General features: G+C 43.2%; 1 protein-coding gene and 1 pseudogene across 1 annotated transcript; both read left to right on the forward strand.

Moving 5' to 3' along the window:
• Positions 1-2,702: 2,702 nt before the first annotated feature.
• Positions 2,703-4,859, forward strand: LOC127759014 (butanoate--CoA ligase AAE1-like). Its single transcript, XM_052283953.1, has 2 exons — positions 2,703-3,002; positions 3,129-4,859. The coding sequence occupies exons 1-2, from the start codon at positions 2,703-2,705 to the stop codon at positions 4,701-4,703; spliced, it is 1,875 nt and encodes a 624-aa protein (XP_052139913.1). The 3' UTR covers positions 4,704-4,859.
• A 1,152-nt stretch (positions 4,860-6,011) lies between these two features.
• Positions 6,012-27,794, forward strand: LOC127770853 (uncharacterized; annotated as a pseudogene).
• Positions 27,795-27,886: the final 92 nt, after the last annotated feature.

The following is a 27,886-nucleotide window of genomic DNA, read 5'->3' on the forward strand; positions in this document are numbered from 1 at the left end:
GCTGGGTAACCCGCACGCACCTAGGGGGCTACAAAAATCGTTATTTTTGTGTACGTGACGCACCTGTACATGAAAATCAGATTTTTGCGTATGGGTGCTTATGTCATCCACATGCAAAAATAAAAGTCTGAAAACAATAAAATCTCAAAAATTCAAAAGTTGAAACCCTAGCTCTCTGATTCATTCCCAAACCCTAGCCCGCTGCTGCCAGATGTTGTTGTCACCGCCGGAGTCATCCCAAACCCTAATTCACCGCCCACCGCCAAATCCACGTGGGGGAGGGCAGTGGCTGCCAGATCAGTGCAGGGGAGGATGCAGCCGACGGATCCGCGTGGGGCCGCTCCTGCACTGGCCTCCCGCTTGAGCCCACCGCCGGATCCATGTGAGGGAGGGTGAGGGCCGTTGCTGTCGCCCTTGCCCTCGCCCACCGCTGACGTTGCTGCTGGTGCCTGCCGTCGGGAGGGATTCGAGGGAAGAGGAGTCGTCCGGAGTAAGGAGGAGTAGGGGAGAGGAGGAGTCAGACAGAGGGAGGAGGAGGAGTGGAGAATAAAAAAGAGGTGATTTTTCCATGCAGATCACTTAATAGGTTCGCATGCGAAAATATCTGATTTGTTAAAAGACCCGCTTGCAAAAATTGTTTTTTACATGCGAGCCTGGATATGTGAAAATGGAGGTTGATTTTTGCAGACGTGAACACTTATGGCCCACCTGCCTGCAACCTATCGGGGTGTTTGGCCAGAAAAAAATCATTTGTTTAATAATGACAACATTTGTTATTTTAAATCATTCATTCATAAATAAAATGGATATACTATTATGCTATTATTATGCTATTAGAATAAGGTAGACATCAACCCCGTGAGTTACATATATTGTTGTTCGCTAATCCAAACTATAACGATTTATATGATTCAAATTTTGTGTCACAATATAAGCATTCTTACGCTAATTCCCATCACTGTTTCAATGGGTCCAAAGCCAATCACATGCTAGGAAAAAGATCTAAGCAATTCAAAATTACAACTTCCAACTGAAATAACTAAACAACCAAACCTTAGTATTTGTTAAATAATCTAAAAATCTTTATATTGAAAAACGAAGGGAGTATGTTATAAATATGCTAGATGTATTGGTTATTTTTAAAATGTACTGGCTTGGATTTAAGAGCATTTCACATAAATTAGAACTTCTTAACCAATAATATCAATTTTTTTTAATATACTAACAATATACTAAGTTGAGAGTTTTATGATTTTTATGCAACAACTTCATGTTTATTATGTCCAAGGTTTTGAAAAAAAAAATCTAATTGCATGTCATGTTTAATACTCCCTCCGTCCTATTTTAAGTGCAGCCATGAGTTTCCGTGCCCAACTTTGAACGTCCGTCTTATTTAAACTTTTTTTGAAAAAAATTAAAAACGTAAGTCACGCATAAAGTAATATTCATGTTTTGTCATCTCATAACAATAAAATACTAATTAATTTTTTTTAAATAAGACGAACGATTAAAGTTGGACGTGAAAACTCATTATTACATTTAAAATGAGACGGAGGGAGTATGAACTTTCAATATGATATACGGTTATAATAAAAGTATAGTACATATCAACGGTAACATGACATTTAAAATATCCCATAATTAATATAGGGAGAGAGATTCTAGAACAACTTTTCTAAACAAACTTTTCTAAGGGGGACATGCCTGAATGCACTGATTCTCTTTTTTGTTTTATGTCCCCTCGGCAGAGTGGTGGATGGATTTGACGGGACAGAGCTGCACAACGTTTCTTTTATTGTTTGCTTATCTATTTATCGGTTGCAATTAAAATTTGAATTTTGAAGATAATTTTAGTGCTGATTTTAAAATTTTTATACCGTAGTTTATTTTTCAATATTATTTTTTAAACATTTAATGATACAAATGAAAGTAGTTTTCCTCATAAACTTTTTTTAATTATTTTGATTATTTTATCATGACTTATCGGTTGTAGGCGTAGCTCAGTGCTTATGTCAGCAGGGTCTGAATAGGACGGGCGCTAATGTCGGATCTCGGATGAGAAGATCCACGGTCAAGCTGGATGACCATTCACAGGGTGAGCTATGTGCGAAACTGATGACACTTCACCAACTTTATTACCAGTAGTTTTATATGATATGATACCTGAAATCTGGCTTCCAATGCTGTCATGTAACCTAAGATGGATAATAAAGCTATACTACTAGTAACCCCTCGGCTCCTAAGTGCAGTTATAAATTTCCGTATCCAACGTTTTATTGTCTGTCTTATTTAAAATTTTTTTAAAATTACTATTTATATTATTATTGAATGATAAAATATGAATAATACTTTATATGTAACTTATTTATTTTATTTATTTTATAAATTTTTGAAATAAGACAGATCAAACGCCATACATGTCAACTGTAACCGTACTTAAAAGATAAAAGATAGGAGTGAGGGAGTAGTTTACAGGTATCGAAATTGGAATCTAATTCTAACCCTCATTGTGCCGGTGCTGTGCTAGTGTGCTTTGGCGGGCGGCCGCGCCGCTGAATGAATCAGAAAACTAACCAACGCGGCCCAATGATTCTGCGCACTCTGCGGCTTGCATTCCAACCTCCCCCCACCCACCACCTCACTACCCTACCCTAGCCTGCAGCGGCTGCCGTGCTATAAATAGGCAGCCATGCACAGACTCCATGGCTGCCTCTCTCGAGCTCCAGACTCCAGTAGCAGCAGCAGCAGCTCTCCTCCTCTCCACTGCTAGTTCGACGATATCGATGGAGGGCACGGTGCTCTGCTCCGCCAACCACGCGCCGCTCACGCCCATCAGCTTCCTCGAGCGCACCGCGCTCGTGTACCCCGACCGTCTCGCTATTGTCGCCACGGATGGCAGCGCCGGCGTGGCCGTGTCGCGCACCTGGCGGGACACTCGGGCCCGCTGCCTCCGCCTCGCCGCCGCCCTCACCGGCCGCCTCGGCGTCCAGCGCCACGACGTGGTACGTATGAACAGGCGCCACGCCACTGTAACAGTAACATTAATTTCACCCCTCAAAATCGCTGTGAATTCGCATGCCAAATGCTGTAATTTAATCGCGGTGATTCACATTTTGGTTCATGCGCAGGTTGCGGTGTTCGCGCAGAACATTCCTGCTGTTTGCGAGCTCCACTTCGGCGTCCCCATGGCCGGCGCCGTCATCTGCACGCTCAACTCGCGCCTCGACGCCGCCATGGCGGCCGTCCTGCTGCGCCACTCCGAGGCCAAGGTCGTCTTCGTCGACCGCGCTCTGCTCGGCGTCGCCCAGAAAGCCCTCGTGCTCGTCGCCGAAGCCGGAGCCAGGCGTCCCGTCTTGGTTCTCATCAGCGAGCTCCTCGACGAAAACGAACGATCACCTCCTGATGCCAAGATCAAGGTCACCCGAGTCGATTACGAGTACGAGCACCTCCTGAGCGCCGCCGCCGCCGGATCGTCTCCGGACTTCGCGATCCGGTGGCCGGCCGACGAGAACGAGCCAATCGCCCTGAACTACACCTCCGGGACGACGTCGAGGCCCAAGGGCGTGATCTACAGCCACCGCGGCGCGTACCTGAGCAGCCTCGCCGCCGTGATCGTGAACGCCATGGGGGAGACGCCGGTGTACCTGTGGACCGTGCCGATGTTCCACTGCAACGGGTGGTGCCAGGTGTGGGGCGTGGCGGCGCAGGGCGGCACGAACGTGTGCGTCCGCAGGGTGACCGCGGCGGCCATCTTCGACAGCGTGGCGCGGCACGGCGTGACGCACATGGGCGGCGCGCCGACGGTGCTGAGCATGATCGTGAACGCGACGGCGGACGAGCGGCGGCGGCAGCCGGGCGGGAGGAGGAGGAGGGTGACGGTGATGACCGGCGGCGCGCCGCCGCCGCCGCAGGTGCTGTTCCGGATGGAGGAGCAGGGGTTCCTGGTGATCCACTCGTACGGGCTGACGGAGACGTACGGGCCGGCGACGGTGTGCACGTGGAAGCCGGAGTGGGACGCGCTGCCGGCGGAGGAGCGCGCCCGGATCAAGTCGCGGCAGGGGCTCCACCACGTCGGGCTGGAGGCGGCGGACGTGAAGGACCCGGCGACGATGCGGAGCGTGCCGGCGGACGGGCGGACGGTCGGGGAGGTGATGCTCCGGGGGAACACGGTGATGAGCGGGTACTACAAGGACGGCGGCGCGACGGCGGAGGCGCTCGCCGGCGGGTGGCTCCGGTCGGGCGACCTGGCGGTGCGGGAGGAGGACGGGTACATCAAGATCCTGGACCGGTCCAAGGACATCATCATCTCCGGCGGGGAGAACATCAGCACGGTCGAGGTGGAGGCGGCGCTGTTCGGGCACCCGGCGGTGGAGGAGGCGGCGGTGGTGGGGCGGCCGGACGAGTACTGGGGCGAGACGCCGTGCGCGTTTGTGAAGCTGAGAGGAGGAGGAGGAGGAGGAGGCGGCGGCGCGGCGGTGGAGGAGGAGCTGATGGCGTTCTGCCGCGCGCGGCTGCCGCGATACATGGCGCCGCGGACGGTGGTGGTGGTGGAGGAGGAGCTTCCGAAGACGGCGACGGGGAAGGTGCAGAAGGTGGCGCTGCGGGAGCGGGCCAAGGCCATGGGCAGCCTCCCCGCCGCCGCCTCTTCCTCCTCCAGGCGCGCACCCACAGGGACAGCTGGGTCTGGGAGAAGCAAGCTCTGAACCGAGTTACTCAATCGTAACTGCTGCTGCGAGCCTGCGACTACGATGTTGCAACCAGTTAACGCAATATTGGCAGTCGATTCTAATCAGGGTGGATGTAAATCCATTTATTACATGACAAATAAATAATTATGAAAAAATTTGTCATATATTATTGACAAGATCACCTCTACAAACTACTTGTAGTTTAAATTTGATTTCTACATGTTATATCAAATTCAACTGTTAATATACGTATAATAATTAAAGTTAAATTTATTATTTTTGTTAAAATATTGTAGAGTTGAATTTATACCTGCACGTTGTTAGAGTGACATATTATATATCAATCTATATTGTCATTTTTTTAAAAAAAAATTGATAGTCATTTAGTTAAACATGTAAATAAATGTGTAGATGTCTATCTAAGTTATTAGAATTATTTCCTGTCAGACCTACCTTCCTTTGGAAGAGTGTATACCAACAAGTACTACTCTCTTTATTGTAAAATATAACAATTTTTAGCTATAGGATTTGTCCTAAAATATAACAACTTCTCCACCAATATTCTCTTCCCAACCAATCACATTTCTCCACCATTCACTTTTTCTACCTACCTGCAGTACTCATCCAATAACAACCCTCCACCGTTTACTTCTACCTATTTTCTTAATAACCGTTTCCAACTCTAAAACTTCTTATATTCTAGGACGGAGGGAGTACTACTATTACTATATAATATAAAAGTATATTCAAAATAGAGTAAATTGCATCTTAAACAATTTTTCGTGCTATTGTTGTAACTTGGATTATGAGAAAACAAACATTTTCACTTTAAACCACCTATCTTTACTAGTTCATTCAGTTTAGGCTAGTTCTTCTACCTTCTGCTCTGTTCTCTCCCTCCAAGGTCTTATCTGTCTCTTCTCGTTTCACCGAAGACAGCGAGTGGTGACCACATCACGAACTGCGCCGCTGTGGCCAACTCCTATTTGAGGGGTTGCTGCCGTTGAGATGAACACATTACTGCATCGCCCCCAATCAGTCCATGGTCTGATCCTCGTAGGGGATGATGCAGGACAAGCCCAACCACGGTGAGAGCCATCTTGTGGCTGTTGCACAAATCGGACGATGCCACCCAAATCCATCGCAATGATGGTTTCCTTGCAATGGAGGTGCTCCAGCAACATCACATATTCACATCTAAATTCATGTCGTGGTAGTTGAGCTCGAGCTTTACCTCCACTTGGCAATGGGGAATTTCTTCTGCCCTTATCTTCTTTATTTCTGTCAAGTGCAACCAAGGTCCTTAGGCCATTTTTCAATCACATGGCGTTGATGCTGGTGCTGGCGGAGCTCCAGCTCAAGCACGGCACTGGCAGGTGGCTGCTCAACCTGCTCACTTGTAGTGGTGGTTCTGGTTGGAATTAATGGATGGGCCTTAGCCCACTCGAAGATTAATTCTTTGGAAAATCACAAAAGCCCACCTCATGGGATGGCATGCATGTGGAGTTTCGTACCACCTTGCTTATTCTAGGAGAGGGGGACCTCCTTAAAAGGGAGGATGCCCTCCTAGCCACTTGAAGCATGTGTGGTGGAGAGAAGAGGGGGAACACGCGCTCGCTCGCCTCGCCTGGCAGGGCAGGGCAGGGCAGGCGGCGCGCGTGCATGACGTATGCGTCGAATTCGGTTACGCGCAGTGGAGATCGTGCGGGCGCACTGATCAAGCGACCCTTCTTTATATAAACCGACCCGTCGTCTTCACGCAACACACGCGAAATCAATCTAGGGTTTGCCTCCTACTCTGTGCTGCGCTGTCGCTCATAGATTACTCTGTGCTCCGGAACCTCTGCCTTCGACGTCCTGCACCTTCGACGTCCCTGCACGCCGGCGATCGGGAGAGCAGGTCTCCGGAACCTCTGCCTTCGACGTCCTGCACTGGGAGAAGGCGGCAATAAGGTTTTTGGGAAGTGCTTAGCGCGACTGCTCCCTGTTCGTCCGTGACGGCTCGTCTTCCTCTCCGCTCACGTGCTGCGCGCCTTCGTAGACGCCTGCAATCGCGAAAAGTTCCTGCCGAGCAGCCGGTCTTTCTACCACCTCGATACATGTTTAATATGTTGCGCATATTTGATCTGTTCATGTTTTACTGCTTAGTTTACATGTGTAGATCTAATGATGCGTTAATGCTAGTATACATCTGCAATGCCATGATTTATTTATGGAATATATTAAATCATTATATGCCTTTAATCTCAACAATCCAAAATCCTTATTATAGGCACTGTGATTTTACTATGGCTAGTTTTGCCGATGCACTGAGGCCGGATAAATTCACCGGTGTGCACTTTAAGAGATGGCAGATCAGGGTCACTCTGTGGCTGACAGCTATGAAATGTTTGTGGGTGAGTACTGGCAAACCTGAAGGAGTTCTTACTGCTGAACAGCAGAAGCAATTCGAGGAAGCCACTACTCTCTTTGTGGGATGCATTCTTAGCGTTCTTGGCGATCGTCTGGTCGAGGTGTATATGCATATGACCGACGCTAAGGAGTTGTGGGATGCACTGAATACTAACTTCGGTGCTACTGATGCTAGCAATGATTTGTATATCATGGAGCAGTTTCATGACTACAAGATGGCTGACAACCGTTCTGTAGTCGAACAAGCTCATGAGATACAAACCATGGCTAAAGAACTCGAACTCCTAAAGTGTGTCTTACCCGACAAATTTGTGGCTGGGTGCATTATTGCGAAACTTCCTCCATCTTGGAGAAGTTTCGGTACTGCACTCAAACACAAGAGACAGGAATACTCTGTTGAGGGGTTGATAGCGTCTCTTGATGTTGAGGAGAAAGCTCGGGAAAAAGATGCTGCATCTAAGGGCGATGGTGGGCAGTCCAGTGCCAATGTTGTGCACAAGGCCCAGAACAAGAGCAAGGGGAAATACAAAGCTCAGCAGATCACCAACTTCAAGAAGCAGAAGAAGAACAACAACAATCCTAATCAGGATGAGAGGACTTGCTTTGTGTGTGGCCAACCTGGTCATCTGGCTAGGAAGTGTCCACAACGCAAGGGGATGAAGGCACCTGCAGGGCAGACTTCTAAGTCTGCTATTGTGACCATTGGCAACACTGGAGATGGAAGTGGGTATGGTAATTTACCTACTATTTTTTCAGTTAATCAGTCTACTAATTGGTGGGTTGATACTGGGGCCAATGTACATGTTTGTGCTGACATCTTATTGTTTTCTTCTTATCAGGTCGCACGGGGTTCCACCGTCCTAATGGGGAATGAGTCACATGCTTCTGTTCATGGTGTTGGCACGGTAGATCTGAAGTTTACTTCGGGAAAGATCGTGCAGCTGAAGAATGTGCAGCATGTCCCTTCTATCGACAGGAATCTTGTTAGTGGCTCCCGTCTGACTAGAGACGGATTTAAGTTGGTTTTTGAGTCTAATAAAGTAGTCGTGTCTAAACATGGATATTTTATTGATAAAGGTTATGAGTGCGGAGGCCTGTTCCGCTTTTCCCTTTCTGATTTCTGCAATAAGTCTGTGAACCATATTTGTGGCAGTGTGGATGATGAGGCTAATGTCTGGCACTCACGTTTATGTCATATTAATTTTGGCTTGATGTCTCGGCTTTCCAGCATGTGTTTAATTCCTAAGTTTTCCATTGTCAAAGGTTCTAAGTGCCATACTTCTGTGCAATCAAAGCAACCTCGCAAGCCTCACAAGGCTACTGAGGAGTGAAACTTGGCACCTCTAGAACCCCTACATTCAGATCTTTGTGAAATGAATGGGGTGTTGACGAAGGGTGGAAAACGATATTTCATGACGTTAATTGATGATGCTACTAGATTTTGCTATGTGTACTTGTTGAAAACGAAAGACGAGGCTCTAGACTATTTTAAAATTTATAAGGCAGAAGTTGAAAATCAACTTGACAGAAAGATAAAAAGACTTAGGTCTGATCGTGGTGGAGAGTTTTTCTCAAACGAGTTTGACTTATTCTGTGAGGAACATGGCATTATACATGAGAGGATGCCTCCCTATTCTCCCGAGTCTAATGGGATTGCCAAAAGGAAGAACCGCACACTGACTGACTTGGTGAATGCCATGTTGGACATTGCGGGACTACCTAAGGCATGGTGGGGGGAGGCATTGCTGACCTCAAATCATGTGTTAAATAGAGTTCCTAATAGAAATAAGGACAAAACACCATATGAGATATGGATTGGGAGAAAACCATCACTTTCTTACTTGTGCACATGGGGGTGCTTGGCGAAAGTCAATGTACCAATAACGAAGAAGCGCAAACTTGGACCTAAGACTGTGGACTGTGTCTTTCTGGGATATGCTCACCACAGCATTGCCTATAGATTTTTAATAGTTAAATCTGAGGTACCTGACATGCATGTTGGTACAATTATGGAGTCTCGTGATGCTACCTTCTTTGAGAGCTTTTTCCCAATGAAGGATACACATAGTAGTTCTAGTCAACCTTCTGAAATAATTCCCAGTTCAATCACACCACCAGAACAAACTGAACATACACATGAACATGTCACTGAGGAGGATGACAGTGAAGCTCCTCAAAGGAGTAAAAGACAAAGGACGGCTAAGTCCTTTGGTGATGATTTCATTGTGTACCTCATGGACGACACTCCTAAGTCAATTTCAGAAGCATATGCATCTCCTGATGCAGACTACTGGAAGGAGGCTGTCCGTAGTGAAATGGATTCTATTATCGCTAACGGGACTTGGGAAGTGACAGAGCGACCCTATGGATGTAAACCTGTGGGGTGCAAGTGGGTGTTCAAGAAGAAGCTTTGGCCTAACGGTACTATTAAAAAGTACAAGGCTCGACTTGTTGCTAAGGGCTATACTTAGAAAGAAGGCGAAGATTTCTTTGACGCTTACTCACCTGTTGCTAGATTGACCACAATTCGTGTGCTACTTTCCCTAGCAGCCTCACATGGTCTTCTCGTTCATCAAATGGACGTTAAGACAACTTTTCTTAATGGAGAGCTGGATGAGGAGATCTATATGGATCAACCTGATGGGTTTGTAGTTGAAGGTCAAGAAGGCAAAGTGTGCAAATTGTTGAAGTCTTTGTATGGTCTGAAACAAGCTCCTAAGCAATGGCATGAAAAATTTGATAGAACATTGACATCTGCAGGCTTCGCAGTCAATGAGGCAGATAAATGTGTATACTATCGCCATGGTGGGGGTGAGGGAGTTATTCTGTGCTTGTATGTTGATGACATACTGATATTTGGGACAAATCTTGAGGTAATAAATGAGGTTAAATTATTCTTGTCTCAAAAATTTGATATGAAGGATTTGGGAGTAGCTGATGTTATCCTAAAAATCAAGCTAATTAGAGGTGAGAATGTGATTACACTCTTGCAGTCCCATTATGTGGAGAAGATCTTGAATCGCTTTGGCTACATTGATAGTAAGCCTTCTCCAACACCTTATGATCCTAGCTTGTTGCTTCGCAAGAACAAGAGAATTGCTAGGAATCAACTGGAATACTCCCAAATCATTGGCTCGCTGATGTACCTGGCTAGTGCAACTAGGCCTGATATCTCCTTTGCTGTGAGCAAGTTGAGCCGATTTACCTCTAATCCAGGAGATGATCACTGGCGTGCGCTTGAGCGAGTAATGCGCTATCTGAAAGGTACTATGGAATTGGGGCTTCACTATTCTGGGTATCCTGCGGTACTGGAAGGATATAGTGATTCTAACTAGATCTCTGATGTGGATGAGATCAAAGCCACTAGTGGATATGTCTTCACACTAGGTGGTGGTGCTGTTTCGTGGAGGTCTTGCAAACAGACCATTTTGACGAGGTCAGCCATGGAAGCAGAGTTGACGGCACTGGATACTGCTACAGTTGAGGCAGAATGGCTGCGTGATCTATTAATGGATCTGCCTATTGTTGAAAAACCGGTGCCGGCTATCCTTATGAACTGTGAGAATCAAACGGTAATTGTCAAAGTGAATAGTTCTAAGGATAATATGAAATCGTCTAGACATGTGAAAAGATGATTGAAGTTTGTCAGGAAATTGAGAAACTCCGGAGTTATAATGTTGGATTACAACCAAACAACTAGAAACCTGGCAGATCCCTTCACGAAGGGACTATCATGAAATGTGATAGACAATGCATCGAAGGAGATGGGTTTGAGACCCATGTGAGTTATACTATGGTGGTAACCCAGTCTATGTGATCGGAGATCCCGTGAATTAGATCCTGGGAAGAACAAACCATTAGTAAACTAGAGGAGAGTACCAATATATACCCTCTCTAAGTGAAGATGCATGTACTCTCGTGAGCTGCAAGGCAGGTTGGCTATGCCTTAATGAGTTCTATTGGCTTTAATTAGCGAAGATGCTGTCCTGCAGAGCATTCTTGAAAGAACTCACCTTTGTGAGCTTGACTGTTGGTCGCAGTCTATGAAAATTTTGGGTGAATCTTCTAGGAAGCTTACTAAAGACCTAGGAGTATGACTTATACGCTCCACCCGAGGGGTAGTGTACAGACGGTCTAGTACCAGATAAGACTTTGAGTGAAACTTGTTTGCACAAGACTTGCAATTCAAGGCGTAGTCCATTGTTCAAGTTGTGAGTAAGTATAGCTTGGAGTTCTAGATGGATGTTCAACCTTAATCGGTCTCCATCGAACCGCTGGTATATAAACAGTACATTGGAAAAGGCAAATCTCAGTGGGATTTTGAGATTTGGTGGGGGATTGTTGGAATTAATGGATGGACCTTAGCCCACTCGAAGATTAATTCTTTGGAAAATCACAAAAGCCCACCTCATAGGATGGCATGCATGTGGAGTTTAGTACCACCTTGCTTATTCTAGGAGAGGGGGACCTCCTTAAAAAGGAGGATGCCCTCCTAGCCACTTGAAGCATGTGTGGTGGAGAGAAGAAAGGGAACACACGCGCGCGCTCGCGTCGCGTCGCCTGGCAGGGCAGGCGGCGCGCGTGCACGACGTACGCGTCGAATGGTCCGCCAAAATTGATTCCTCACCTTGCGCAGATGCAGCCTCCTTTTGCAGTTTTGTTTTGCTGCAAATTTGGATTCGTTTCTATTTTGGAAACGTTTCGAAAAATCCAGTGCGTGAAAATGGCGTGGAGTCTGGATAAGTTACGCGCGACTTATCCGGTTCGGTTACGCGCAGTGGAGATCGTGCGGGCGCCCTGATCAAGCGACCCTTCTCTATATAAACCGACCCGCCGTCTTCACGCAACACACGCGAAATCAATTTAGGGTTTGCCTCCTACTCTGTGCTACGCCATCGCTCGTAGATTACTCCATCCCGCTCGCCGGCGTGCACCAGCGATCGGGAGACCAGGTCTCCGGAACCTCTGCCTTCGACGTCCTGCACCGGGAGAAGGCGGCAATAAGGTTTTTGGAAGCGCTTAGCGCGACTGCTCCCTGTTTGTCCGTGACGGCTCGTCTTCCTCTTCGCTCGCGTGCTGCGCGCCTTCGTAGACGCCTGCAATCGCGAAAAGTTCCTGCCGAGCAGCCGGTCTTTCTATCACCTCGGTACGTGTTTAATATGTTGCGCATATTTGATCTGTTCATGTTTTACTGCTTAGTTTACATGTGTAGTTTACATGTGTAGATCTAATGATACGTTAATGCTAGTATACATCTGCAATGCCATAATTTATTTATGGAATATATTAAATCATTATATGCCTATAATCTCAACAGTTCTTCCTGCCCATGAGTAAAGAGAGAAAGAGAGGAGAGAGGGGGAGCTAGAGGTAGAAGAAATAGTCCAAACTTAAACGACTAGTAAAGACGATATGTGGTCTAAGGTGAAAAAGTTTGTTTACCCTTAATCCAAATTGCAACAATGGTAAAAAAGAGTGACCCAAGATTCAATTTACTCTTAAATATATATTCCTCTACAGAACTCCTATGCCACCCTATATATGTCATCAATATTAGAAAATGGAAATTTAGATGGGCTTATTGTAGTCCACTGATCTGGTAAAAATATTGAAGTGCGTTTCGTTGTCTATTACGCTTTATTGGTTCATGGATTATTATTTTTGCACTTCCTAGAAAAAGTTGGTAAACTGGTGTATCCTATTTTTTGCGATATGGCCATAAGGGAGAAATATAATTAACTTGTTTTAAACTAAAACATTTTACATTCGAAAACAGGAGGAGTATTTACGATATAACATTCTTACTTCTAATGCCTTTGTAGACAGTTTGGGCTGAATTTCTTAATCTCCACTGCTAATAATAAGTCACTAGCACTAATGCCATCAGGCCAGGTTCAGTTACTGAACAACTACGCTTATGTAAAGAAAAGAGAATAGCAGGCAACTTTTAGTTAGCATATCAGAGTGAGGGTTTTATTCAAGGACGGCCCTGACTTTTTTGTGGCCTGGTGCAGAAAAAAAAAAGACCCCCATTCACCAAAAAATACAAGATAATATTTAAAAACTCATTATCATTAACGAATTTCACACTAATAAGTTTAAAATACAATCAAGCAGTCACGATATGCTCGATTGCCAATTGGTCTTCTGTTTTTTCTCTAAGCCTGTTAGGCTTGATACCATGGTATATATATTTTGGAGGCCCCTAATTTTTAGAGGCCCAGTACAGTCGCACCGTCCGTATTGCCCCATAGCTGGCTCTGATTTTATTAGAAGATAATGACACTTGCTAATAAAAAAAATCCCCTGAATGACGACTGCATCATCCCATCCTCCTTTGCCCTCCACGAGGAACGCCGCGAATGGGAGGCCACGGCGGCGGGGATCAAACCCAGGGGCATATACTTTCTCTGGTTTCGTAATTCTTAATGTTTTAGAAAATAATATGGTCTCTAAAATATATCTTTAATCTTATTTTTTATTATAATATACACAATAAATAAATGCATGTTTACTTTTACTCCGTATTACAGTTCTTGGAAAGACAAATCTATACATGTTGTTTTTAACCTTTTAAACTAAGTATTTTTAAAGTTATTGATAAGCAAAGTTTGATCTCAATCTTATCCGAAACGTTAAGAATTATGCAACCGGAGGAGTCCTCGGTAGTAGTTCTAAGTCTTTAATTACCAAGTAAACGCTAGTCTTCCTGGTTTGTAGGGTCGCGATGGTGTGAACTTACCCAAATGCATCAGCAAATGTATGATGACCCCAAAGTTGCCACCTTTTTCCAGATAAAGTGGCCCAAAGGTACCTGCAGACGAAATTGGTTAATTTCCCTCATGAGTATATGCCTGAAATTTTGGATATATATATATAAATTTTACAAGACTAGTCCTACAATATATGTAAAGTTGGTGTAAACAGAACAGCACACCAAAGCTGGCTTCGTATGGAATATGCTTGGTTGCCATCGCACTCAGATATATAGTACCATTACACGGGTCTCTTTACATGTTAAATAAATTTTACTCCCAATTAGTTACGCGAGTGGCGAATGCACCCGCATTAGGGCATTCTTAACCCTCCACTTAGGATGGTGTCTATGGCATTAACTACATTGCCATGTAGGACTTTTAGCTTATATAACACTATATTAATTAAGAGAGAGTGAAGAGAGGAAGAAACTGGGTCTCATGCAAGACACAGCTTCAACACGAGAACCTATGCACTAGACACTATCAAGTTTTGCATTTGGAGAGAATAGTGTCTTCATAATAGATGAAGAATAAATAAGATTGGTAGAGAAGAGAGATGATGCATTTTTTAATGGCTAACTTTAAGAAACCATAGATTATAGAGTGTAGTTTATATTGTGATGTCTTATTGATATGACACCATAGATACTGCTTATGAGTACTATGGGTTGTGACTGCCCTTAGTTGTGAGGTCCCCACACGATCGACCACGGCCCTAGAAACCAGGAAGACTAGCGTTTACTTGGTACTCCCAGACCCCAGTAGCAAGTTGCATATGCCTGCCTGCGTTCTTCTATTTAAGGTGAAGCCAGGCAGGCAAGAGGCAGGTCCGGGAACATATGCAAGAGGAGGCTGAGGAAGCAGCAAGTTTGCACATCCAGGTCCAACATGACGACTCCATCCATCGGTAAGTATATGTGTGTGTTTTCTTTATCCCCATAAACAGTTTTTCCTCAGTAACAAATGCTCGTCGGTTTGAGATATGACTCCAATTAAACTTTATATTTTAAATATTTGGTCCAGACTAGTATGCATCACATCGAATTTTAATTTTACTAGCGAAATGCCCATATTTTGCTATGGATAAAATAATATATAATAATATGGCATAGATAATTATTGTTTTATCAAATATGCTATTATTGTTTGTTTGCTCATTTGAATATATAGTATTTACTTGAAACAAATATTAGATTATTGTATAATATTATAAAATATGATGGACTAATTTAGAAAAATTGCTAAAGTAGTGGTAGAGAGGTTATTATAACCACCACCATTAGTTGTATTTTATAGTAGTATATATAGATAGGACCATCACCGACACAGAAAGACCAATCTCTACCGTTTCAAAAACCGGCATCTAGACCACCAGTGTTACTCATTTTGGGGACAAAGTAAGATAGATGGTTACATCAACATATTACTCCAATCCATAATACAATTTCAATCCAGATATCAAATTACATAAAGATCAACTCACAACAGTAAACTAAACAATCTTACAATAAAATCTTGAGATCAAGTTGATTTAAAAAGCACACACATTCACTTCAAGCCATCGGCCCCACCAGCCTCAGGTACAATTGATCCGTCGGCCGCTAGCTTTCCTGATGCCCAATCCGTTGGCCTTTCCCTCGCAATGTCGGATCTGTCAGCCATCCTAAGTTGCCGCCGTCATCACTTCCTCCCCAGCACGCTAGAGGCGGCATCGTGGGACAGTGGGGATCCCATCCGCAAACCAGGCTCTAGGGTTGTTGGATAAGGGAGTTTACAGTGCGTTGATTTAACGTTGGCATTCAGTCACATCATTCCCCCAACGAATATTTCGTGCCACGTTCGCTTCTACCACATCCACCTAAAATCGCTGTATCCAACTTTGATCACTCGTTCTTCAGCCTAATCCTAGGTGAGTAGCGTGGGGAGAGAGCCCCGTGGAGGTCCTGACCCCTGCTCAGCTTGCACACGTGTATCTTGCTTTTTTTCCTTGAGTCATGGCATGGGGTCCGGACGCACTATGAATCCTATCTTACTATAAAGTTATAACCTACTAATTCTAAAGCTCAAACATACAAACATGGCACCTCATCATCCACTAGCAATTAACTTATGCAAGCATGCAATATCATATATAATTCATTGAATTCTACAAATCAACATCCAATCATTTTTTTCACATTATTTTTCACAATATTTTTAACATATATATCCATCATTTTTATAATACTTAACATAAATTCATCCATATAATCAAAGTGCGGGATATCATATTTCATCTACAATCTGATACAGAGTCTATTAAATTTATTTCTCTCTGAATATATATAGTTTGCCAAACTATTTTTATTTGTTGTAAATAACTAATATAATTTTTACTTTTAGCTTGAATATTAAAAAAAATATTACAAGTCACTTAGTAATTGTCCTTCTCCTCCTAGTGGTCTAGGATCCGGTGCCACCAAATCCGTCAACTGATGCCACCCTCTAGCACGCTAGGAGAAGGACAATGGTGCAGCTGGGTATGGAGGCAGCAGCGGCATGGTTAGGAGAGGGGGTGACGTGGGTAGGGTTGTTGAGGATGAGGAAGAGTCGCAGTCGGGCATGGGGACTTACAATTTTCTCGTGTGGGATTGCCTTTAATACGGTTGGCCAGCTAGCTTTATTGCCAGGTCATAAAAGATAAAAACTGATATTTAAGGATTTAGGGCCTGTTTAGATGCTGGTAAAATTTTTCACCCTATCATATCGAATGTTTTGACACATGCATGGAGTATTAAATATAGAAAAAAACCTAATTACACAGTGGCGTGTAAATTGCGAGGCGAATCTTTTAAACCTAATTGCTCCATGATCTGACATTAATGTGGTGCTACAGTAAAAGATTGTAAATAACGGATTAATTAGGCTTAATAAATTCGTCTCGCGGTTTATAGGCGGAATCTATTATTAGTCTACGTTTAATACTTCAAATATGTGTCTGTATACCGATGTGACACGCTAAAACTTTTCACCCCTGATCTAAACACAGCCTTAATCATATATAAAATTAAGGCACTACAAACATCACACAAATTGCTATTTAAACCCATTCATACATAGAAGATCTCTTCTCTGGTAACCTAGCTACCATCGGTACAATCACCAAGTCTGTTCGTATCGTCTGCCTTTGAGGCAAACGGCAAAATTTGCCGTTGATAACATCCAAAGCGTTCATCACTCAATCAACCGTAACCGTTGCATGTTTAGGCTCACCTCATAGACTAATTAACAGACAACTAATTAATAGAATCTGATGTGCTAATAAATCACTTTAACAACCCACTAATGGATATAATCAACTTAGCCATTTTTTTCCTGTATTCACAGTAAACAAAACAGAAATTCTCATACAATTAAACATTTTTTCTGCATACCACTATGTCCATTTTTTATCCATTATTTTAGACGCTTACATAATCTTCAATAAACATGTTTCACCATTTATCTTTTCTAAATAAATTAGAAAAGATAAATGATGAAACACGTTTATTGAAGACAATGCAAATGTTCACGTCAAAAAAAAATATTCATTCAATTACACTCATCTGTATAAATTTATAGGCTAGTGTAAGATAATGACATCTAAAATTTATAGTCAATGCAATATAAACATACTTGTAATTACAAAATCTTCTAAGAATTTTACTATAAAAAGGTAATTAACGACATAATAAAATAAATTATTATCTTAGTTTAGAGGCCAGATAAATAAAATCAAAGTAAGATATTTATTAATCTCCATGAACTTCATCAATCATGTCAAGAATAAGACGCAATCAGTAAGCTAAACATCTTGAATTCAACCTCAATTTTCAACCATCCAACTATATTATAAAAATATGCATGGGACGACATTGTTTCACTTGGCGGAAGAGTGGATCAGTCATTTGAGCTGGTATGGATGGCAATGTTGGGATACGCGTAGGCCACGATAGTATAAATCAAAATTTTCTATCGCGTAAACCAGGAACCATGCAAGTATTAGATCATAGATCGTTACCACTCGACGCGCTGTGCAGCGGAAGAAGACGCTGAGAAGTCGAAGGAACTCCGCAAAGTAGTGCGCGTCGATGTAGAGGAAGTAGTCGATCGCACCGGCTCGACCTTCTCCTCCTCGTGCGTTCTCCTCGCCGTACTCCCACGCCGATCAGCACCGCAAACCAGCGGCGCCTCTACCGGTATCCACACGTACAGGGACGGAACGCCACGCGCAGATGTGCTAGCACCCGTGCGCGGCTAGGGTTTTGCTCGGGGAGGGAAGTGACGGCTAGGGTTTCTCACGTGATGCAATACCTCCGCCGGTCACACCCCTCACGAATATATAGGATCCATCACTCGGGCCTCCAAGGCCCGTAGGACTCCTATTCGGATCCCTATCCGAAGTAAGCTCATATTGGATCTCCATCCAATCCCCTTATTCCGGCCCATTAAGCGTGTGACCCTGTAGGTTCATATATACTCAGGTGTAACCCGAAAACTCCTTTTCGGTCCACGCGTCAACAGCGGCCCCTAGCAGAACGTATTGACCCACCGGGCATACATAAAGATCATATCGGCTGAACCTGTAGTGTATACTTGTATGAACCCCTTTCCCGTAAAATGTGTTTGGACTTTTGATGCGATACCGCCGTAAAATGTGTTTGGACTTTTGATGCGATCTAGGCTCCTTGGCTTGTGCAATGGCACCACTATTATTGCAATAGAGGTCCATAGGGCTAGAAGCACTAGTCATCACACCTAGTTGAGAAATGAATTTCTTTATCCAAACAACCTCCTTTGCTGCTTCAGAAGCGGCAATATATTCGGCTTCTGTTGTAGAATCAGCCACTGTATCTTGCTTGGAACTCTTCCAACTCACAGCGCCTCCATTTAGGCAGAACACAAATCCAGACTGCGATCTAAAATCATCTTTGTCGGTTTGGAAGCTTGCGTCAGTGTAACCATTTACAACGAGCTCTTCCTGTCCTCCATAGACTAGGAACATATCCTTAGTTCTTCTCAAGTACTTCAGGATATTCTTTACAGCTATCCAGTGACTCTCACCTGGATCTGATTGGTATCGGCTTGTTGTACTAAGTGCTTATGAAACATCTGGACGTGTACATAGCATAGCATACATGATGGATCCGATTGCCGAGGCATATGGAATCACACTCATCTTGTTTCGCTCATCAGTCGTTTAAGGACACTGATTCTTGCCAAGATTAATGCCATGTGACATCGGTCAGAAACCTTTCTTAGAATCTTGCATGTTGAACCTCTTCAACACCTTGTCAATGTATGTACTCTGGCTTAATCCAATTAGCCTCTTTGATCTATCTCTATAGATCCTTATGCCCAGAATATATGCTGCTTCCCCTAAGTCCTTCATTGAAAAACTATTTTTCAACGATGTCTTAACGGATTCAAGCATAGGAATATCGTTCCCAATCAATAATATGTCATCTACATATAGGATTAGAAACACCAGTGCGCACCCACTAATCTTCTTGTATACACAAGGCTCCTCTTCATTTTTGACAAAGCCCAACGCCTTGACTACTTCGTCAAAATGAATATTCCAACTCCGAGATGCTTGCTTCAACCCATAAATGGATTTCTGCAATTTGCATATCTTTTTAGCTGATTGTGGATCAACAAATCCCTTGGGTTGTGTCATGAACACATCCTCATCGAGATTTGCATTGAGGAAAGCTGTTTTGACATCCATTTGCCATATCTCATAATCGAAATAGGCAGCAATCGCTAAAACAATCCGAATAGATTTTAGCATGGCGACTGGTGAGAAAGTTTCATCATAATCAACACCTTGAATTTGTCTGAAACCTTTCGCCACCAATCGTGCCTTGTAGATGTGAACATTTCCATCTACATCTGTCTTTCTCTTAAAGACCCATTTGCACTCAATGGCTTTTACACCATCAGGTGGATCAACCAAGTTCCAAACTTGATTGACATGCATAGATTCTATTTCGGATTTCATGGCTTCAATCCATTTCTCAGAGTCTGGTCCCACCATTGCTTCCTCATAGGTAGTAGGTTCATCATTGTCTAACAACAATATATCACGTTGTCCTGTAGTTAACAACGCATACCTCGCAGGTGTACGCTGTATCCTATCGGACCTCGTGAAGCCGGTGCTTCCACAACTGGTTCAACAACAACTTGTTCAACCTGTTGAACAACATTTTGCTCAGCTTGTGGTTGTGTGGATGTTGAAGCGTTTTCCGGTGTTTCCTGAATTTCTTCAAGTCGCACCATGCTCCCACTATCCTTTCTTGAAATAAACTCTTTTTCCAAGAAAACACCGTGTCGAGCGACAAACACTTTGCCCTCTTCCCGATTATAAAAATAATATCCTTTTGTTTCCTTAGGATACCCCAAAAGAAGCATTTATCTGATTTAGGTGTGAGTTTGTCCGATTGCAAACGTTTTACATAGACCTTACAGCCCCAAATCTTTAGGAAACATAAACTGGGACGCTTCCCAGTCCATATCTCATATGGTGTCTTATCCACTGATTTTGATGGAACCCTGTTTAGTGTGAACGTAGCTGTCTCTAGAGCGTAACCCCAAAAGCTTAGCGGCAGATCAGTTTGGCTCATCATTGATCGCACCATGTCCAACAATGTACGATTTATCCGTTCAGACACCCCATTCCACTGAGGCGTTCCTGGCAGAGTGAGTTGTGGAACAATTCCACATTCCTTTAGATAATTGCCAAATTCTAGGCTCAAGTACTCTCCACCACGATTAGATCGTAGATACTTGATTGTCTTGCCCAAATGATTTTGTACCTCATTCTGAAATTCCTTGAACTTTTCAAAGGACTCAGACTTATGCCTCATTAAGTAGACATAACCATATCTACTAAAGTATCAGTAAAGGTAATAAAGTACCCAAAACCACCTCTGGCAGTTGAGCTCATTGGTCCACATACATCAGTATGTACTAGTCCCAATAGTTCACTTGCCCTTTCACTTTGATCCATGAAAGGTGCCTTTGTCATTTTGCCAAGTAAACAAGATTCACATGTCTCAAATGATTCAAAATCAAACGAGTGTAGAAGTCCATCTCTATGAAGTTTCTCCATGCGTTTCTCATTTATATGACCCAAGCGACAATGCCAAATAAAAGTGGGATTCAAATCATTAGGACGTTGCCTTTTTGCATTAATGTTATAGACTGAACATCCATCAAGATTCACAATGTATAAACCATTCATCATGGGTGCATGGAAATAGAAAATGTTATTATAATAGACTGAACAACCATTGTCCACAGATCTAAAACCATAACCCTCTGCTTGCAAACAAGAAGCAGAGATAACGTTCTTACACAAAGCTGGAATGCAATAACAATTATTTAACTCCAAAACTAATCCTGATAGTAAAGATAATGGCATAGTGCCGACCGCAACAGCAGCAACTCTTGCTCCATTGCCCACGCGAATGTCCACTTCGCCTCTTGCTAAGCTCCTACTTCTTTTCAGCCCCTGCAATGATTTGCATATGTGAGCAACTAACCCGGTATCAAATACCCAAGAATCAGTAGAGGAAGTAGTTAGATTAATTTCTATAACATTAATACCTGAGGTGGAACTCTTTCCATCCTGCTGCTTCTGCTTGAGCTGCTCTAGGTATTTCTTACAGTTTCTCTTCCAATGCCCTGTCTCCTTGCAAAAGAAGCGCTCTGCATCCTTAGCGAGCCCTGTCTTTTGAACCTTGGTCTTAGAGTTGCTAGTACTTGTGATCTCATCAGAGTTTAGCTTTCTCTTTTGACCACTCTTCTTGTTGTTGGGCTTGCGCTTATGCATAACCATCACATGGTTGGAGTTTTTCTTAATGCTTTCCTCGGCAGTCTTTCGCATCCCATGCAATTCTGCCAAGGTCCTGTTCAGGTTGTTTATGTTGAAATTCATTATGAACGGCTCAAAGCTGGGAGGGAGCGACTAGAGAATCAAATCAGTAGCCAACTCTCGGCTAAGGGGAAAGCCAAGCTTATCAAGACTCTCAGTGTAACCAATCATTTTGATCACATGTGGGCTCATTGGATTACCTTCTGCAAGCCTGCACGCAAACAAGGACTTTGAGGTATTAAACCTCTCAGCTCTTGCTTGGTCCTCAAACATGTTACGTAGTCCCGCGATTATCGTATGAGCATCCAATGCCTCATATTGCCTTTGAAGTTCAGGGGACATAGTAGCAAGCATGAGACAGCTTATATCAAGATAATCATTGCATCGCTTTTCATGCTCCCTTCGTTGAGCAGCAGGAGCATTGTTGGGCAAGTTAGCTGGAAAAGGCTCTGTAAGCACAAACTCTTTGTGCTCTGGCCTGAGAACAATTCTCAGGTTGCGATACCAATCCATGAAGTTTGTTCCAGTCAACTTCTCTTTCTCAAGAATAGACCGCAAGTTAAAATTGGATGGTGCAGGAGCTGCCATGATCTACAATAGAAATATATGTATGCAAAATCAGCACCATGTTTACATTTTACCTTTCATTTAACAATTTAACAAAAGATACTCCCACTATGTATTGTGAAACAAAATTCCCTCTAGTAACATAGTGAGTCAAGATCCTCATTTTATTTGTGTCTAGTGAGCTTTGGCATCACAGCTAGACAACTACCAAAATATGTAAGCAACACCTTGCTAATCACATCATATGTGACTCTTGTGCTGTTGGGGTGACATCTCCATGTCCAACCCAACCAATGCCCCAAGGTCCAAAACTGTTTTGATAACCTTGTCAAGTAAACCAATAATCTCCGCATATAGATGTCCGACATCTATCCTATTTTATCATGATAAAAAGTGACACTATGCTATGGCAAACCCATCACTTATGATCACAACCGTAATAGGTGCAATTATTGGAAGAGCATGAATTACACTTAATTTTTCTGAGGGAATCTATCCTACCATGTCATATCAAATATACAACAACAATAAAGTAAGATAGATATAAAAACCCCAAGCGAAATCTAAGGGGCAACGCACACGGCTTGTTTTTTTTCATTGGCGTGCGGTTCCAGTGGACATCAGACTATCCGATGAACACAATCGCGCTCGGCCTTGGTGAGTACTAGACATTCCAGTGAAGTCACCAACACACATACCGATTGATCTCATCAACCCATGCGGCTATCGGTTCATCTCATGTTCCAATCACCTAAGAACTCATATACAACATAATAGATCTCATCTACTACACCCGCATATCAACTATATGCAATGATCTAGATCATAAACTATACAAGGTAGCTCTGATACCACTGTTGGGATACGCGTAGGCTACGATAGCATAAATCAAAATTTTCTATCGCGTAAACCAGGAACCATGCAAGTATTAGATCATAGATCGTTACCACTCGACGCGCTGTGCAGCGGAAGAAGACGCTGAGAAGTCGAAGGAACTCCGCGAAGTAGCGCGCGTTGATGTAGAGGAAGTAGTCAATCGCATCGGCTCGACCTTCTCCTCCTCGTGCGTTCTCCTCGCCGTACTCCCACGCCGATCAGCACCGCAAACCAGCGGCGCCTCTACCGGTATCTACACGTACAGGGACGGAACGCTACGCGCAGATGTGCTAGCACCCGCGCGCGGCTAGGGTTTTGCTCGGGGAGGGAAGTGACGGCTAGGGTTTCTCACGTGATGCAATACCTCCGCCGGTCACACCCCTCACGAATATATAGGATCCATCACTCGAGCCTCCAAGGCCCGTAGGACTCCTATTCTGATCCCTATCCGAAGTAAGCTCATATTGGATCTCCATCCAATCCCCTTATTCCGGCCCATTAAGCGTGTGACCCTGTAGGTTCATATATACTCAGGTGTAACCCGAAAACTCCTTTTCGGTCCACGCGTCAACAGCGGCCCCTAGCAGAACGTATTGACCCACCGGGCATACATAAAGATCATATCGGCTGAACCTCTAGTGTATACTTGTATGAACCCCTTTGCCTCACGATATCGATTAAGCTCAAGGCTAGATATGTGCCATCCTCTAATAGCTCAATCATTCACTCGAACCTGTTGATAGATTATATAACTTGTGATTGACTCCTCAATCACCTTTGGCATGGCCATGCACTTCCATAATCTACAACATCGAGGGGCCCAGAGATATCTCTCCATAGGAGGGGCAAATCCCATCTTGATTATTCATATCCCACTACATGTTTCATAGCATACCCGAAAACTACTTTTATAGCTACCCATTTACGGAGTAGCGTTTAGCAGTCCCTAAGTAAGCTACTACACATGTTGAGAACCATGATAATCTCAGGTCTAAGGATTCAACACCAACACTAAATGAGATCACTGATGACACAACACATATGGCTCTTGCAGTGTCTCATGTTGGGTCTATCCAATAACATGTTCACCAACATGTGTCCACATTATTAATTTAGTATCTCTATACCATGATCCATGAGACATGATCATCAATTAATACATGTGCTGATCATATAAACATATTTGTTCCACATATGATATTTGATCAGGGATCCTTTAGAAATAGTAACAAACAACATAAAGAGTCTCATGAAAGAATCACATATTCATTAACCAATAATGAGTTATCTATTTCAAGGAATAATGTCGGATAAATATGTAAACATAGTATGTGACACAATCATCTCTATGATTGCCTCTAGGGCATATCAGTAACAGGCAACAGATGAACTACACAACATCTATGGACGGTCCGTGGGTTAGAGGCGTTCAATATATAAAAGATGGTAACCAGGAAGGCTCCTGAGTGGTCGTGGGGCTGAGGTCGCCAGCAGCATGGATTTGATCCCAAGGGCTGGCACCTAGTGGAATTTCCACTCTAAAGCAAGAAGTACGATGGGTTAGGAGGTAGATGGAGGCAGGCGGTGTTGTAGATTCATGGGAGGAAGGGATGCCATGGCAATGGTCTATGCAGATGGAGAAAGGAGCATTGTAGAGAATCAAGAGCACACAAGCGGGTGGGAAACAGAGGTAATGACTTAGAGAGAGAAAGAGAGGGGGGAGGGGAGATATGATGGATCAGAGAGAGGAAAGTGCATGAGTTATGGCTTTGTGTTGAGAGATGTTTATAAATTAGATGGGGACCCACCATTTCTTGTTTTATCCAAGTGTTCTAACGATGACTTATTTAGAGAAAATCCATGAGGTGATCTATATTTCTTATATAAGAGAACCATTGACATCCTGACCTCAGCATCAAGACGAATGTCCATAGATAAAAAAAAATCCAGGTTATCAATCTATTTGGCACTTTGTCTATTTCCTTCCAACTTTCTCTAGATACCCTTGTTAATTACCTAATGTGGTGGGTATATTATTTGTATTTTGTAAGAGAAAATACTTTTACTGGTAGTGACTACATTCGTGTACATAAGGCTAAAACATAATATATATATTTGAACCAAATAGTATATGATCGACTAGATAATTCGCTATGTTGTCCAAGAGCAACTTTACGGTGATACAATATTCTATACCAATATTATTATAAGGAGATATTAACTGTTGATTTATGAATTCTACTACCATAGTACAAAAATTAATCTACTATGAGTGGTTTGGTAGTATAAATAGATATGAAGATTTGGATTATAAAGGATGAATGGTATGGATTGATTGTGCTGCCATTTATAAAGCATTGCTTCTTCCAATTGCCGAAGTCACACTGAATGATATTGTATGCTATTCTAATCAACAGGTGCTATGAGATACGAAATGGAGAAATATGTGCCTGTGCTCTTGAGCTTCACAATGCAAGTGGTCCTATTCTTTGCGGGTTGATTTCACGTGCACATCACTGACAAGTTCACTAGGGTCTTAATCTCATCAACTTATCTAGGGGCAGATATCATAGCAATCTATGCCCTCGGTGGCCTCTCACGACAAGAGGGTAACCCCCAATCAATTGCTTTCTTTTGGGCGCCATTTCTTCTTATTCATCTTGGTGGGCAGGACACGATTACTGCTTTTAAAATGGAGGCCAAGAATGCATGGTTGACATGTTCAGGGAAACTTCTGTTCTATGCTGTTCTGGCTATTTTTGTTTTCTTCAATTCTATTGGAAGACACAAGGAGCTTCTACTTGCAGGAATATTTATGTTTGCTACTGGATTTATCAAGTATTTCACTAGGTCATGGTCTCTCAAGTGGGGGAGCTTTGAAAGCATTGAGAACTCCACTATTCGACACATGTATGAGATACAATTGCCAGAAGCGAGCAACAGGTCGAATATGACCTATTACGATTATGTTCTCACTGCTTTAAATTCCATGTTACAAATCCATGATATCTTTGCTGCACGCAGTCTCAGGTCTACTGCTAACTCTGAGAGTGAAGATGAAGAAATAGTAGAATCGGAGGAAGCTGCTAGATCCGTGAGAGAAGATGAAGAAGCAGTAGAATTGGAGGAAGCCACTAGGTCTGTGGATATAAATCAAGAAATAGTAGAGCAGAAGGAATATAAAATATATTAATTAAAGATGATGAAGTAGTAGAACCGAAGGAAGATAAAATCTCAACTGAGAATGATGAAGCTATACAATCCACAGGAAATAACACACCAATTGAAGGTGATGAAGAAGTACAATTGGAGGGAGATGAAATATCAATCGAAAATAGAAAAGCAGAATTGGAGAAAATTATAATTGAAACTATAATAAAGCCCAAATTAAGTTTGGTGCAACTTCAGCTCGGCATGATGTATGATGACCTCTACACAAAGGCACTTCTTCTTAGAAAAAAGGGAGGTATTGCACTTCGATTCATTGCTATATCTACCTCAATTGTTGCTTTTGCTCTCTTTCTTTCAACAGAGAAACGGCGGTATAGTAAAGCTGATATTGCGGTCACCATGTCACTATTCATTGGAGAACTTCTCCTTGAAGTTTGCGCAGTGCTTATTTTCATGATGTCTCCATGGACGTGGGCATGGTTGAAGGTTCGGAAGTACAACTGGCTTGCCTGTTTTTCATGGCATCTTTTTTCCAGTCGCATTGGATGGCCAGAGAATAGGCCACGGTGGTCTAATTCAATGGGACAGTACAATTGCGTGAAGAGGTTGGTAGGCATCAGCCCGCCAACACCATGCACACCCAAAATTATGACCTATTTGAGAAACATAGCAAACAAAATTGGTGCTAAGGAGATATCTTGGATAAACAAGCTGATACACACTGGGTATGTCAAGGCGGATAGAGATACTATGGAACGAGTTGTGTTTGGCCTTTATGGCTTAATGAATGAAGTCGATGGTCAGGATACAGATATTGGCTCATTCCTGGAACAGATACAAGATGTTCTCACCGCAGACTTTGGTACTGCTCTTCTCATGATGCATATGGTCACAGAGGTTTTCCTCAGGCAATACCCTGGGAATCATTCCTTGGTGGATGTCTGCAGAAAACTGTCAAACTATATGATATATCTTTTGGTTAACCACCCTTCCATGCTTCCACTCAATACCAGTGCAATATCCTCGATTAAAACTGTGGAACGTATGTTCCGGAGGAGGACTAATGACATCTCTGATGTTGAGCATCACAAAAATATCCATGACTCGTTACTAGTGGGTGACCAGCCTGAAGGAGATGGGGTACTCGACAAACTGGTCGAAATGTGGGTGAGAGTCCTCCTCTATTCTGCCGGCAAGTCGAGGGCAGAGCTTCATGTGGAACAACTGGCCAGTGGAGGGGAGCTCATCACCTTTGCTTGGTTACTCATGGACAAAAATGACTACGGTGACTCCAGGATGAAAAGGATTCAAATCACAAATTTTAGGCCTCGTGATGAATCTTACGATTGCTATGATCTCCCTATGAAGGAAGGCCACGCTTTCCATATCGTCCATCGTAGTGAAGTCGATATTCAGCGTGATTAATGTTGTTTTGTTGATTAACTAGTACATGGATGGAATCAAGTGAGCTAGCTAGCTGCAGGTAACTTATGTTTGTTTTCTCATGTCACAGGGAG

This window comes from Oryza glaberrima, chromosome 1 (assembly GCF_000147395.1).
Source record: "Oryza glaberrima chromosome 1, OglaRS2, whole genome shotgun sequence".
NCBI lineage: Eukaryota > Viridiplantae > Streptophyta > Magnoliopsida > Poales > Poaceae > Oryza > Oryza glaberrima.